General features: G+C 38.0%; 1 protein-coding gene across 2 annotated transcripts in view; it reads right to left on the bottom strand.

Annotated features, from left to right (window-relative positions):
* The window catches only part of il11ra (interleukin 11 receptor subunit alpha), a 53,430-nt gene that overhangs the window by 7,722 nt on the left and 31,223 nt on the right, over positions 1–14,485 (bottom strand). For both annotated transcript variants that reach the window (XM_006795595.3, XM_006795594.3), the window contains exons 2-9: positions 9,776–9,872; positions 5,769–5,835; positions 4,319–4,485; positions 3,546–3,660; positions 2,606–2,766; positions 1,766–1,929; positions 1,226–1,370; positions 870–962 (exon numbers count right to left, since the gene is read on the bottom strand). In XM_006795595.3, coding sequence (XP_006795658.1) covers positions 870–962; positions 1,226–1,370; positions 1,766–1,929; positions 2,606–2,766; positions 3,546–3,660; positions 4,319–4,485; positions 5,769–5,835; positions 9,776–9,872 — 1,009 coding nt within the window. The remainder of the gene's footprint in view (positions 1–869; positions 963–1,225; positions 1,371–1,765; positions 1,930–2,605; positions 2,767–3,545; positions 3,661–4,318; positions 4,486–5,768; positions 5,836–9,775; positions 9,873–14,485) is intronic.

Genomic DNA, 14,485 nt, shown 5'->3' with positions numbered 1-14,485 from the left:
CATCTGATCCGCTTCAAACTTGTTGGGCATGTTACTGGAAACTGGAGTAAGTGCAGTGTTAAGTGCACTTAAAATCACTTGGACAAGAGGTGCTCATATTTTGGCTAAAAACTGTTCTCTGATAGTAGTATTTCCTCCACAGTGACTGCTGTCTACCCCATGCTATGTGTGAGGGGGAGGAGGAGGACCACACATACACACAAGGGAAATGTATAATTGGCTGTCTTTGTGATGACATCGCAGACATTAACGCATCCCCAAGCCTCTTACCCTTAAGTTTGACGACCACAACAACTGTTTTGTAAAACTTTTACAAAACATAAGGTCAGGCCATCCACACTAATTCAAGGGGCTATTGGGTCAAAGAACCAGAAAGACCTTTCTAAGTGGTATGGGAAAGCAAAATGCATATATAAACATAATTTTCATTCTACTGCTATGTGTTTAATTCCTCTAATAACTGTAAATAATGCCTCAGCTTCTCAGCTGTTGAAGATAACTGAGTAAAGTCTAGACGGAGCGAGAGCGGAAAAAAAACAATCAAGAAACATCAGTATGCGAGAACTGATCCAAGATTTGAGCCGCTACACTGTTGTGCTACCTGCTGCTAAAACATGTTAATAAATGAAAATCATTTATGGTTAAAATTACTTATTATTTTATATATAATATTACTTATTAAATTACTTAGTAATGAAACGATAATAGCAACTGTTACAGAGCAGGTCTAATATTAGTAGTGCTAAAAGGGGTTGTGGTAATTGTGGTGGCAACCTAGGTGGTGTAGTACTAATCTAGTGACATTAGCTGCACTCTAGTTTACCCCCAACATATCTGATTGTAATAACAGTTTTCTTTTGGTGTCTTACCCCGTGACTTTGGAGTGGAGGCTTCAGGCTTTGATTTGGTTGGGAGAGTAAAGATGTCCTCTGGTTCCACATCAGGCTCAGGGGTGGTATAGTCTGTAAGGCAAACACAGGCCCAGAGTAAGTTTTTTTTTACTTTAGTCAGTAAACAGGAATAGTACAAAGCCTTTAATAAAAGTTCTAATACTACTCTTAACTGAATGTGATTCAACTTTAAGTGTATTTAAAGATAATTATTTGATCGTGTTACCTTTTAATCAAATCTATATAATGCCTTAATTTATTGATCGCTTTTTGGATCGTAAATTTGCTCTCAAAATAAAATGACTGATACGGACTACTTTAATTTTTCCTCCTACCTTCCCAGGGCCTGCCGAGTAGCAGAGGAGACCATTCACTCCACTGGCTCTCCGCGTTAATTTCATCACGGGTTCGCACCTGAACCTGGTGAAGGTGGCCTGCCAGAGCGTCCCATATTACAATTGAATTATCCAAAGAGTAAATCTGGTTAAAAAGAGAGAGAAACATGTCAGGGAAGGAGCACACACACCCACACACCCACAAACAAGATGGTAGCAGTCAACTTAGAAAGTTAAAACAAAGAAATCGCAATGCAGAAGTTCATGACCAACACTTCCCCCCTTGTGTTTAGCTGTAGTGTGTTTAAAGTGACCTACCAAAACAAAAACAGTGAAACAGTTGTGCAGCTTTTAATGTTTTATCTCAGTATATAAAAGCAGAAAGTTGTGCTTTATCAGTTGGAAATCAAAAAATTATTTTCAACTGCTGGTAAAATATTTGAAACATTTGTTATATTTTCTCCAATGTACATGTTCAAGTTTATTCCTAACTACAACCCCATCGACATTGAAGTGAAATCAACGGTCTTGCTTACAAACCTCTGACCAGAAAATAGAGCCCCGTGGCCTATATCTGATATGAAATATCAAAGGAAAAGCATCATGCTGGGGCCAGGAAGAGGGAAATCTCCATGAGATCAGTAGCTTCTTTGGATACCCTTCAAGTTCCTTCACCAACACTGACTCTGGAGGGTCTGGTTTTACTGGAAAACACAGGATTAAATAAAATTTGATTAAGTATTATATTGTGTTATTTTCACTGGGCAAAAAACATACAAAATCTCTCATGCTGTTTTACTTTGATGTTACTATTGGTGATCAAAAACTCTAAAATAATGACGTTAATGAAATAAAGTATGTTGAAACAAAATCATGACCTGGTACAACTGGTACAATGAATCCAATTTAACTTCAATGATTTCATTAACTATCCATTAAATATTGTCATTGTTTTAAATAATGCCCTCACCTGTGTGTTAAACAAAATGCAGAGAATGGGAAAAATGGTGAACAACATCTAATGGCCATTCACAGATCTCAAACAGCTATGAACGCCTCTATTCGAGAGCAGTGAAAATGTAGACAGTGATGCAGCAAAACAGGATGAATTAGGTCATAATATGAGAATCACTAGGGCATGGTCATAACAGCAGAAACAAAGACAGATGTGTGTCATTAGATGCATGCATTGTCTTCTGTACAAACCAGTTTGCTTTAACTTTACCTGTGCATGTGTGAAATTCCACTTTGTGTTCCCAGAATTTGTTTTGTGTGTTTATTCATAATGCAGGTAATATTTTGGAAATGGGAAAAAAAATCCTTAAAATGTAATGTATATATGAGGCCTATATTACACAAGTGTGTTTAGCGTGATCTTACATAGCTCGTGTAATTTAACACTGGCGGTTGTATTCTTAGACCCAAGCGCATTCGTCTCTGTGATTCTAAGGGTATGGATGGGCTGCCAGAAAGCAGGGTGAACTACATCGCAGTGCTTCTGGGTGACGTCCACGATGCATGGGCTCCACTCTTTACCATTGCTTAAAAACACACAGAAAATGCTATTTAGAGTTAATGACAACTGAAATATGTGCTAAAAACAGCAAAATAGTACAACCAATTCACCACAGCTCAATACTGAAGCCTCTAAATAAATGTCAGGCTGATATAAATGTAGTGTGTACATGTCAGCTCTGAGAGTCTGTTCCACATTGGCTTATGGTGTTTACAGTGACCAGATAAAGCTGTGTAGTGTGTGGTCTGTAAATTCCAGATGAATTATTAAGAATCAGTGTCTTCTAGTGTTTCCCAATAAGAATTCTTTCGAAGTGTGCCAAACATTTACCAGTGAGACAAAAGATAAAAAGAACAGAAATGACAATGGCACAAGTGAAATTATTTACCTCAACAGCAAAAAGGTAACAGATCTAATAGCCCTTTTGTGGTTCAGTGCTTCAGTATGCTTACATCTCAGAGCAGAAAAGTCATATTTTGACTGTATTTGTTTACACTTATTATTTATTTGTTGAATTGTCCACCAGCTGAATGTCTAATCTTTACTCAGCAGTCCTTAAGAGTCAGTCTTGTTCCTGCTAGTGTCTACTGCAGTCTATGAAAACACTTTAAGTGTATTGTTTCCTGTTTGAGAACACTACAGTTTGCAAAAGTATGCGTGCCCAGCTTAAGAGCCATATGACAAGTTGGAGGAAGAACGGCAGACTCAAAGAAGGATAATTTGATATATACTATATATTAGCATACTACTCAAACTATACACAATGCATTCAAAATTCAACTGTGTGCAGTAACTAGCTCTTACCTGAAGGAGGCATTATACTCTGCTGGCAGAAAGGTCTTTACAGTTTCTACCCAGGAGCAGCGAACATGTGTGTGATTGGGCACTTGACAGGAAATGGTCAGCCGCCCAGGGGGATCTGGGGAACAGTAGTAAGGCATAGATCATTTTCAGGATAGAAAGGGAGTAATGTTTTTCAGAGCTCTGTTATAAGTTGTTATATTTTTTAAAGTTTATATGGCTTGTCTTCAAGTTTAACATTAACAGCTCGGTGTCTGTGCCCTAGTTTCCTGCACATTAACCAAAATATTGAATGACCAGTACCATGGAAAAATTCCCTGAACTTCAAAAGGAAGCCTACTTAGGGAGATGCTTCCTGTGCAAGACAGTTATAGGAAGTGGAGGGCTTTGTCTAATTGATGACCGATAAGACCAGTTTCCTCTGAGGACCAGCATTGGTGCTCTGATTATCACTGTTTCAGGAAGTTGTCCTATTAAATTCCTTCATTAAAAATGCAGATCCAGAGGGAAATAAAAACATGTTGAGATAAATTTGTAAAAGAGATGAGAATTTCTCAGGGGCACAAACATAAACTTCCTCTAAGATCTGTAGGGGATTGGGAGGCTTACTGTATACATGAGGCCTGTAACACAGGGATGCAAGCAGGTTTCTGCTTAGAAAACTGAATTTTTGAAGGCTGCAGTCCCATGCCAAAAGACTAGATACAGAACAGACCTTTTTAATGGTGCTAACCCATAAATTAAGAGCAAGCTTAACAAGTCACAGGAACACTTACGGCCCAGCCTCAGTTTTATAGAACGGAGGAGCCGCCCACTGTTGTCATAGCAGCTGTAGGTGCCCTGCGCTGAATGGTTGACACGCAGCAGGACTAAGCTTCCATTTGGTGTCACTTGATGCCATGGTAACACTGTGCTGTGGCTGAGATGCCACGACACAGGTAACCTAGTCAGGGACAAGTTAGACTTTGGTTATTATGCTTTAGAGGACTTTATCTTAACTCCAATCCTAGATTAGAACAATAACAGTAAGCACCTAATATCAAAAACATACATGTTACAACATTCATTTATAAAGAAACTACAACTAACACAACATCAGTACAGGTTATATTACATTCATTTTTATTGTGCCAGCCCCCCTTTTGTTTAAAATAAAGAAGTACATCTTATTACTTTTTTTGAGCAACACACTACTTTCTTCTGCTACTCTCTTCTGATGGAATTTGCTGGCATTATGCTTCAGTTATGTGTAGTATCTTATTTTTGTCTCATCTCTGCATAGCTTACTGGCTTTTATTTTAAGTAAGATATCTGCTGTTAAGTTTCTTTATTGTAATTAAGGCCTCCGTCAAGCAGGCCTAAAGACCACTTGGCAACCTCCAGTCACTAGTGAAAAATATATTCCTATTGGCTGGCAAGTGGTTGTTGGCTAAAATTGGTTGAGGAAGGAGCACTAAAAACCTCCTTGTGATTGCTTTGGTTGCTAGAGGATTGCCGCATTCACCCATGTTTCACCCAAGACCCTGGCCTATCTGCACCAAACCACCAAATGGTAGTAAAACTTGAAAAATTGTGCTTTACAGCTGAAAACAGCACATTTAAAAAGGTGCAACATTATATTTTCCTGATTTGCACTGCATCTTAGCAAGTAAGTGACAAGTCTTTGTGTGTCAATTCGATGTCTACCCTACATACTACAGGAAATACAAACTGAAGTGACCAAAGTAATCAGAGGAGGTTTTGGGGGCATTAACATGTACTTCTTTGCAATTAATTTAACCTGGCAAAAGCAAGCAATTTCCTGCAACCGCTCTGGGAATACACGCACAATTCCCCAGCGACCAGTGGTTACCAGTGACTGACTGGCCTTAAGCCAATATGACTGAGGCTTAGCGATTGATTTCACAGCACACTCCAGCAACCACTCTCGAAACAGCTTCCCTAATGACTGGTAGTTAACAGATGGTCGCAAACTGGTTTCTAGGCCGATGACACTGGGGACTATGGCAAACTTCTTTTGACACCAACATTAAAAATGAACCTTCTGAGTAAGAAAATAACTAAGAAAAACAAGGAGTCTAACAGTTTTTCAGTATATAAATTAATATCATCAAAACCTTTATGACAAATTTGCTCTGCGTGCAAATGCATGGAGATGCTATACTGAACAACTATTTCAAACACCACAACAAGTGTGCTAGTGTGTTGCTCTTTTTTCTTCCTTACCTGATTTCCGAATTATTGCATGCCAGTGTCACATTCGACTCCAAGTGCCCATACTGCTCGCCTGACACTGCAAACACAGACATCGCATAAAATATTAAAGCACTGTGTTGTCTGGCTTGCAGTATCTGCACATTGCACAATCTAACATACCATGTGTCAGCATTGTCTGTATTAATGTGATTCAAGCGGCACCATTTACAGTATATTCTGCCGTGTCACAATAACATGACCATAAAAGGCAAGGGATCCTGCAGACACCAGGCTGAGGAGACTTTGGCACACAGTATAAAGCTGCTCCATCATTAAAGTAATGTTACTGTGTATCAGCAAATCCAATCTGGGAACCTTTTAATAATGGACAGAAGATCAGTGAAACGTTTCACCAAAATACCAGGAACATCCTGTCGTACTGGCTTCTACAAAAAGAGACAGTACGGCAGGTTGTGTGAGAGTTTTAAACTTGGAAGTGCTGTATTATGAAAAGTGTTCACTTTCTACAATATGGAACCTTCAATTTTCTTGTTGATAACGCTCACTCATTGATTACAGAAGACTCAAAATCACCTTGGTTTCCCAGTCTTAACTTCACAAAGACACAGTAACATATTTCACGGTGACTTGTATTTATTTCTATTTCAAATTACTGCTGTATTGAATAATGGAGATAACTTTAGTTTTATCTGCTGAGATTTTTTAGGTTTTATCTCTGATATCCTCCTCTTCACCAGCTTTGCTGCACCTATGCTTTAATCCATAGACAACCATGGCTACCTAACAGTTTAGGGCTTTTTGGTATATTATTTATTAAACAATGTAAGATTAGATACAGATGTAACCTTGTAGTTTTAAAGATCATTCTCCAATTTAAATCCAGCAACAATGGATACTAATGACTCTGGATATGAAATTTCGATATCAGTAATATTCTTTGTAATCTGCAAAACTACAACATGCTGTCACACAGAATTGCAGGGTGGTGCAGATTTGAAGGAATACTAAGACTAGTGTATACCTGAGCAAATATTTGAGGTGGCTGTAGTGATTTGCAAACTTGATACACTATCTCCAGTATATGAGTATCTGTGTGTATGTTTAGCTTGGCTACAAAAAGTGAATGCTGGCATTTATAGTAGATTCAGTGTGGAGAAAAGAAAAAAAAAACAAAAACACTTTGACTGCCAGTCTGCCACGAACACACCTTCATTAATGTTAACCTCAATCACTCAGGCATGCATACTCCCTGCCGACCTCTCCTCCCTTGGTAGCAAACAATCTACCCCAGGTTTGTGATTCTGCATTTTCCATTAATTCAGCTTTTTTGTATCTTATTATCTTGTAACAAACTGAATAAAGTGGTTTTATTAAGCTGAATCCTCCTTTTATGTTCAGAAATCACATGGAGAAGAAGAGGCATTTTAATGTTGTTACATATATTATTTTCCCCCCTCCCATAACAACTGCGTATGCCCTTTAGGGACCAACTAAGTAAATCCTAAATTAAATTTGACACATACTCAAGATGACGACTTTACTGACAGCAGTTTCAATATTTGGTTTTCACTGGCACTCCTGCTGTTAGTAGCTGTGAACAATGAGACAGCTGGGAAAAGAGGAACAATGATCCACAGTGACTTTGTGGTTGCATTTATATTTTTGAGCGTAGGAGATAAATGCTCAAAGAGGAGAGTACAAAGCTGAGTGACATTAGAAACAGAGCTGTGATTGAAAGTTTTAGATGTATCTTTCTAAGTGAGAAAAATGCTCTCCAGTTTCAATAATGGAAATAAAAATAAGCCTGCATCTTGTTATTTACGGTTTGAATTAATTTGATCAGTTTAATTGCTCTTCAATCAACAACTTAATGAGTAAGATCTGGAAACATTAAAAGAAAAAAAGCTTGTAAGGGTACAGGCAAAACTCAAACAAAAAAAATCCAAAAAACAAAACTATAGATATCTGAAAAATAAATAAATACTTTACTTTTACGATTGCTAGATCAAGGTCTTAGAGACTTGAAGGCACAGAATCCAAGGTGTTTGAAGTCCAGATTGATATTTCTGGAGTCTTTAATGATTTGGAGTGCCATACCATCTACCGATGTTGTTGGTGGTTGGTTTTATCCAAAGTCTAAAGTCAACTATTTCCTTTTCCAGTAGGACTTGGCATTTACCCATGGTGCCCAAACTACTACCAAATTGTTTCCTGATGTCACTACTGTACTTTGTTGGACAGCCAGAGGTATTTGTCCAAAAGATGAGAAATAACCAACTCCAAAATACAGGTGAGCTAAGGTATGTTATCAAAGCTACCCAGCAGTGATTGAGTAATTCATGGTAAAGGAGCCACAAGCAAATAAGACATACTTTTTTAGAAGTTATATATTTCTTTATTGTAAATCCTTTTTTGATTGATCTTAGTAAATGTTCTAATAATCTGAGATAATTGATTTCTAATTTCCATGTGCTACAAGTCATAATTATCAAAATAAAAGAAAAGATATGCAACATTTCAATTTATGTGTAATGAATATATTGCATTGCAATTTCTGTTTTTAATTATGCTTTTCGACTTTTCACCTTGATTAGATACGTGTGCATTGTGCAGTGAACAGAAAACAGGAAAACAGGGAGAAAGCATGTGAGGGCATACATGCACCAACCTCAGGTCCAAGTTGAGATTGGGCTGCTGCATTTAGCCTTTTGGGATATGGGTATCTGCTTAACCTGCAAGCTAAACCAGTAGCCATTTAACTGTAACTTCTATATAAAAAGGTTTAATCATTCAACCCCACTTGTGTCCATATAACAAAACAACCACAGTAGGTTAAATATTACCTTTCACCTTTATCTTTTCGTATTGTTTCATCTTCTGTGTAATACTTTCCTTCCCTCTACTTTTGTTCTTGTAGAGCCTCTCCCAACAGCTTTACCCAGATTTTATTTTCCCCTTCAACCACTGAAAACACACATACACACATACGCAGACACAAAATCCTCCCTCTGTTTCTGCGTTTGTGAGTGTGTGAGCATGTATGTGTCCTACCTGGGGCCTTGGTGCAGCTCAAAGATTTGGCTGGTCTGAATGTGTGTATTCATGTTTTATTGGCAGTGAAGTACATTATTCCCCAAACCCGCAGCGTTCCACTCATATCTGATTCTGCCTCTGGCAAGAGGACCCAGACATGTGCACAGGCGCACACAGACATAAAACCACACACATAAATGTGCATTTAAGTACACATACCCACATACATGGACACGCGTGCATAGACACACACACACACACACACACACACACACACACACACACACACACACAGACACACACACACACAGACACAAATGTACATGGGAAGGTTGCAGGTTTCTCCTAACATTGAAATCAGATGGCAGGGTGGACACAGAAATTGCAAGCTGTGTGAAACTTAGTATTTTCCAGACAATAAAAACTGAGTGTGGAATTGCTGCAGGGAAAAGAAGGGGAAAAAAGAAGAACTGAAAAGGAAAAATTTTGACAGTTTCAGTTGAAGGTCTATGGGCAAGCTGTTCATTTTGTTGGAGTAATTAAGAAAAAAAGAAAGTGAGAAAGAAAGAATCTCAATGCCGTAGAAATCTGTGCACTAAGGCCAAAAACGCTCAACAATAAAATTCTTGTTGGAACAAAAGTGAGTAATGAGACGTTCTCTGGTCAAGGCTCTTCTAACAAATGTGGATTTCATAGTAAATGCACTGGGTTTAAAACAAAAAAAAGAAATTAAAAATATGTTTCCTTCTTCCATTCTGTTGCAGGAGCTTTATATCTCATAAGTACTTGCAGTCAAGATAAGTCAAGAGCGCCCAAAATAGCTGACACAGGAATCTGTCCCTGATCCTTAACACAATATGTGTGTAAGTACATGTGTTTGCACATGAATTTGAAAGTGCACTGTCACAGATCTACTTGTTAAAACAGAAAAGGTCTTTCCGCAAAGTGTTCAAATGCAGTTTGTGTGTGCGCATGTGTCTCACCTTCATCGGTCCAGATCTGAGCACAACTGGGACACAGTGACCACGATAAAAACCAGATGACTGTCAGACACACAGGGCTGAACAAAAGGCCTGGCATCTAGAAAGAGAGAGAGATCGAGTCAGGAATAGAGGTAGCATTATGATTAGGAGTTATTTTAAAGCATTAACATGAACAGCAGCAGCATTATCATCATCACCACCACCATTCTGGGTCCATTTAGTACAAGAAAATTGGTATGAAAACAAAAATGTGCCCATAAACAACCTGAATTTTCCATTTCTTTTGTCAGTTTCCTCACAGCAGAAACTACATACCGATGTATAAATGGCTTAGAAACATGTTACATGCAATTACTTGACAAATCATGCCATACATGCTTCTTCCTTATTACTGAAAATTCAGTATCAGTCCAAAAATGCACAGAGCCTGGCCAAGACCACTGTTTGCCTCCATCTCTCAGTGGCGGAACTGTTGAGAGATTTTTTTTCTCCTCAAAATTAAAAACAGATTTCCCAAATAAAACAAAAGTGAAAATATGTTGGACAAGACTCTAGGTTTCCATTTGCCAAAAAAAAAAAAGATCGCCAGCTCCACATGTGTTGGAGAAGTCATCTATCTTCAAGTTTTCTATAAATTCTCCATTTCTTTTCCCAGATGTTCTGAATTTAAGACAATGAAGGTTCAGTGTTTAGGCTCCAATCACGGTGATGATTGGAGCTAAAGTCTAATTATCTGCTGGCATGCTTAAACTAAGATACGGGGCATGATGATGTCTGCATCTGCACTGTTGGCACGCTACATTTCCTAATTAGCACTACATGCAAAGTACAGCTTGATTGCAATTTAGCATTGTGTATAAAATTAAATCTATAATAATTTTTGAAACACTGGATACACAAGTGTATTCGAGAGACAAAGCATGGTGCAGCCGTGCCACCCGTCATAGCTAATTGACATTGCTTTAAACTGACGTCTGCCAACCAAGAATGTCTCATTTTGTAAAATGCCAGTTGCCTCGACTCCTATCTCCTCGCATCTCTTCCTCTTGTCTCTGAGGTAGGAGGGACTGACGCACACAGAGAGGAGGCGAGGGAAAAAAAATCAAATATGTAGAAACTGCGAAATGAGATAAGGGGATGATACTCTCTAAAAACTTCCTGTTGGAACTTTCAGAAACCAGATCATTTCAGCAAACCCTCTCATCATATTTCACACAATGATTGGTCAGATGTGTGAATGTGAGACAGTGCACCGAGCTTTAAATGCTTTTATCCTTGCATAACCACACAACTTGCGACAATTTTACTGTAAACAACAAGACGCAAAACTATGGATGTCTTCCTGTGTAGTGTGATTAAAAACAGACAAGACCAGCAAGGACTTCAAAAAAAAGAAAGAAAAAGAAAGTTCCAACTCCACACAAGCTTAGGGTCAGTCACATGAACCCTTCCTGACTGCTTCTTTATCCATATGAGACGCACATCAGTAAATAACATATAAAAATGTTTAATCAGGCATGTTTAAAAAATTTTTAAAATAAATCCAGAAAAATTGGTTTGACCCACAGCAAAGAATAAGAAGCACAATGATTTTATAATGTTATAACGTTACTCATAATTCAACTTCACTCTTTTGAACTGCTCAATGTCATGTTTGTATAAATGAAAATATAGGGTTGATTGTGGGTTAATCCTGCCTGGTGAAGTCATCACAATGAGGTAAGAGCAAACTTCTTTTATTTGTACAGAAACTGCACTTCTTTCAATGTCAGAGAGAAACATGGTTTATGAAAGGAAATATCAGGAGCGAGTTAGAAGGCCACAGTGACCTTCAGTGAGCTTATCTAACAGTCTTTTCGTGGTATGAAATCCGACGATAACAAGAAACACAAAGAAGGGGAGTAGGCGAAGAAATCAAGTGCTAGATTAATTAACTGCCACCTCCAAATCCAGGGGAGTATTTCTTTTTTTCTTCTTTTTAGTCTAATGTACACTCGAGATTTTTCCATGAGTACATATACTAACATCACCACCCCGTAGTCAAGTTTCTTTAATATTTACAGTTTTATGGCATGGTCATTATAGAATAGCATAGCAGTGAGAAACATTTCAAAGAGAGTGGTTAGAAGTTCTTTGACCTTTAAGCTTATATACAATGTTGTGCAAAATGCACCCTATTTTCTCGATGTTTTTCTAGGGCTCTTCTTTGGATCTTGGCTGCATTTTGCTTCAATCTTTGTCAAGGTCATCCCACACTGCTTCAACAATGCTGAGATCCAGGTTTTGGAAAGGCCAATCCATGGATGATAGTGCTCCACTGTGTTTTTCTATCCAGGTATGCTTTTATTGCATTAGCAGTGTGTTTGGGATTATTGTCATACTGAAGAAAATGAAGCCGCTGCCAATCAGATGGTTTCCAGATGGTGGATCAAAATCTCATGGTACTTTTCTGAGTTCATAATTATATCAATTTTGATACAATCCCCAAAACCACTGGTTGAAATGCAGCCCCAATCCATGACAGAGCCTACACATGACTGTAGACACTCACTGTTGTTCCTCTCCCCTTACCTCTTCTGTGTATATCAACAACAATTAGAATCAGGTATTTGACATTTGGATTAATCAGTCCTTAACACTTGAATAACACACGTGTAATTTGGAATACGTCAGTCTTTTCTCACTGGTGCCCTTTCTTAAGAAGCTTCAGTGAACAGCAGACAAATCAGCTAAAGGTGCATCTCTCAGGTCCTGTGTCAGGTTTTGCTGGATTTCCCCCCTCCCTCTATTTCCTCAGCTGTAAATAAGATTTTGGCTCTTCTTTTTTTGGTGCAACTTCTTTTGCCTTGCACTTGTCCAGTTTTTTAAGGATACAGTTCACACTATAACAAGATATCCCAACTTTTAAGCTAATAGCTTTTTGAGAATCATCTTGTTGGCACAAAAATACTATTTGCCTGTCAAAAAGGTTTGTTCCAAAAAGCTTCAGACATACTTTTTGGCTCCTATAATGACACCTACGACAAGATTTTAGCAATACATGACACAAAAGACATGACATAAACTCTTATTTGACATCAATGTCTTTTTTTCTTAGTTAATGGCTTTGGGTTTTTTTTAATTTCACTGTGCGCCAAAATTTAGACAACAGACATTTTCACTGCTACCTTCTCAATCGTTGCCGTAATTCTCAACATAGCATGTGTGGATTAGACAAACATGAAAAAAGAATAGGTTGCTAAATTATGGGCTCAAAATGTGGTCATAAATATTTTGTACTTGTAAATCGGTTTTGTACTTGTAAATCAGGATTTGTATGTGTAAAAAAAATTTGTGTGTGTGTAAAAAAGATTTGTATGCGTAAAAAAAATTTGTGTGTGTGTAAAAAAGATTTGTATGTGTAAAAAAAAATTGTGTGTGCGTAAAAAAGATTTGTATGTGTAAAAAAGATTTGTGCATGCGTAAAAAAGATTTGTATGTGTAAAAAAGATTTGTGCGTGAGTAAAAAAGATTTGTATGTGTAAAAAAGATTTGTGCGTGAGTAAAAAAGATTTGTGTGTGGACTTAGCCAAAAAAAACGCTGCAAGTTACAAGTACGAATTTTGACCCTATTTTTCTTCCTTTCATCTGATTGGTCAATGTCATGTCAATCACAAATGTAACAATCCAATCAGAGAGCAGATGGGTTTGGCTGTCGGAGGGGTGCTTTTTTTGAACTGCAGGTCTTTGAAGGGAATAAATGCCCTTTTACATGCCAACCCAGTGTTTTCCTTCATCACCACGAAGGAAAACAGTCTGTGGTCGTCCGAGTTTGGTGATTTTTGTGTCACAGGTCGACGTGTTTAATATAGGGACTTCTACAGCCTTTTAAACAGCGCTGCGGACCGTGGGGTGGGGGCGGGCAGTGTTTTGGAAATGACAGTCTTCATTACAAAGCTTTCTTTGTTATGAATTAGCATAGATGTTTTTATTGAACATTTGAAGAACTAGCAAAAAAAACAAACTCTTGTAGAGGACATAAAGTCAGAGATAGAAAAGACAGGGAGCAGGTGCATCTAGTACAGGTAGAGCTGCTGCAAAAACCCACAGAGCTCAGCAGCCAGCAACAAATTCTGGATCCTTTGCTTTTAGTTAGCAGTTAGCATTAGCAGCACATCCTGCGTCAGATGTGAAAGGACTTTTATGCTGCGCACTGTGACTCACAGCAATGGTCCCGGGTCAGCCCTGACTTTATGTTAAACTAATCCTAAAGTAATAATGTATTTCTAACCACTGATATACCACAACTTTATCCTTTCAACAGCAACTGAAAGTTAGGGGACCTAGCTGCTATCGGATATTTATATAGAGATCCTCCAGCTTCAACCTGTATTACCCTTCAAGGACCTACAGTTCAAAAAAGCGCCCCTCCGACAGCCAAACCCATCTGTTCTCTGGTTGGATTGTTACATTTGTGATTGACATGACATTGACCAATCAGATGAAAGGAAGAAAAATAGGGTCAAAATTCGTACTTGTAACTTGCAGCGTTTTTTTTGGCTAAGTCCACACACAAATCTTTTTTACACACGCACAAATCTTTTTTACACATACAAATCTTTTTTACGCACACGCATATTTTTTTTACACATACAAATCTTTTTTACGCACACACAAATTTTTTTTACACATACAAATCTTTTTTACACACACACAAATTTTTTTTACACA

This window comes from Neolamprologus brichardi, chromosome 7 (genome assembly GCF_056152115.1).
Source record: "Neolamprologus brichardi isolate AB-2024 chromosome 7, ASM5615211v1, whole genome shotgun sequence".
Taxonomy (NCBI): Eukaryota; Metazoa; Chordata; class Actinopteri; order Cichliformes; family Cichlidae; genus Neolamprologus; species Neolamprologus brichardi.
This window is presented reverse-complemented; position numbering and strand designations above follow the sequence as displayed.